The sequence below is a fragment of the Egretta garzetta genome, unplaced genomic scaffold, assembly GCF_000687185.1.
Source record: "Egretta garzetta isolate BGI_Z169 unplaced genomic scaffold, ASM68718v1 scaffold179, whole genome shotgun sequence".
NCBI classification, from domain to species: Eukaryota; Metazoa; Chordata; class Aves; order Pelecaniformes; family Ardeidae; genus Egretta; species Egretta garzetta.
The window spans coordinates 2,531,092-2,531,633 of NW_009270001.1; the positions used below are offsets into that span (position 1 = coordinate 2,531,092).

At 62.7% G+C, this 542-nt stretch overlaps 1 protein-coding gene across 1 annotated transcript in view; it reads left to right on the top strand.

Annotated features, from left to right (window-relative positions):
• Positions 1 to 153: 153 nt before the first annotated feature.
• Positions 154 to 542, top strand: part of PSTPIP2 (proline-serine-threonine phosphatase interacting protein 2) — a 26,705-nt gene continuing 26,316 nt past the window's right edge. Inside the window, exon 1 of the mRNA XM_035903094.1 lies at positions 154 to 206. Coding sequence (XP_035758987.1) covers positions 154 to 206 — 53 coding nt within the window. The remainder of the gene's footprint in view (positions 207 to 542) is intronic.

Consider the following 542-nt stretch of genomic DNA (forward strand, 5'->3'; position numbering starts at 1 on the left):
CCGTACCTCCCCTGCGGTGGGGAGGGGTTTGGTGGCAAGCCCCCCAGGGTGCTGTGGGCCCCCCCCGCCCCGGCTGCAGGGCGCTGCTGGAAAGCAGAGAAACGGTGGGTGGGTCGGCTGGGCGTGAAACCCGTGGAAGAAGCAATTCGGAAAATGGCAGAAAGATCCCGGAATCGCGCAGTTTCAGCGCGGTGTCCTGTGAGGACGTAACCGCCGGCGCCGCAAGGGCGCGCGCTCTCTGTGCGGGTGACGCTGGAGCTGTGGCCTGCGGCTGTTGCTGAAGCAGCCGGGCTCCATCACGCGTGACAGGGACTTGGGAAGACAAACGCCATGGCTCCAAACATTCCCCTCCTTCCGTCTTCTTCCCCCAGTTTCTATACTGAGCATGACACCCTATGGTCTGGCATAGCCCTGGGGCCAGTGGGGGTCAGCTGTCCTGGCTGTGCCCCCTCCCAGCTTCTTGTGCACCTGGCAGAGCAGGGGAAGCTGAAAAAGTCCTTGGCTGGTGTAAGCACTGCTTAGCAACAACTAAACCATCAGGG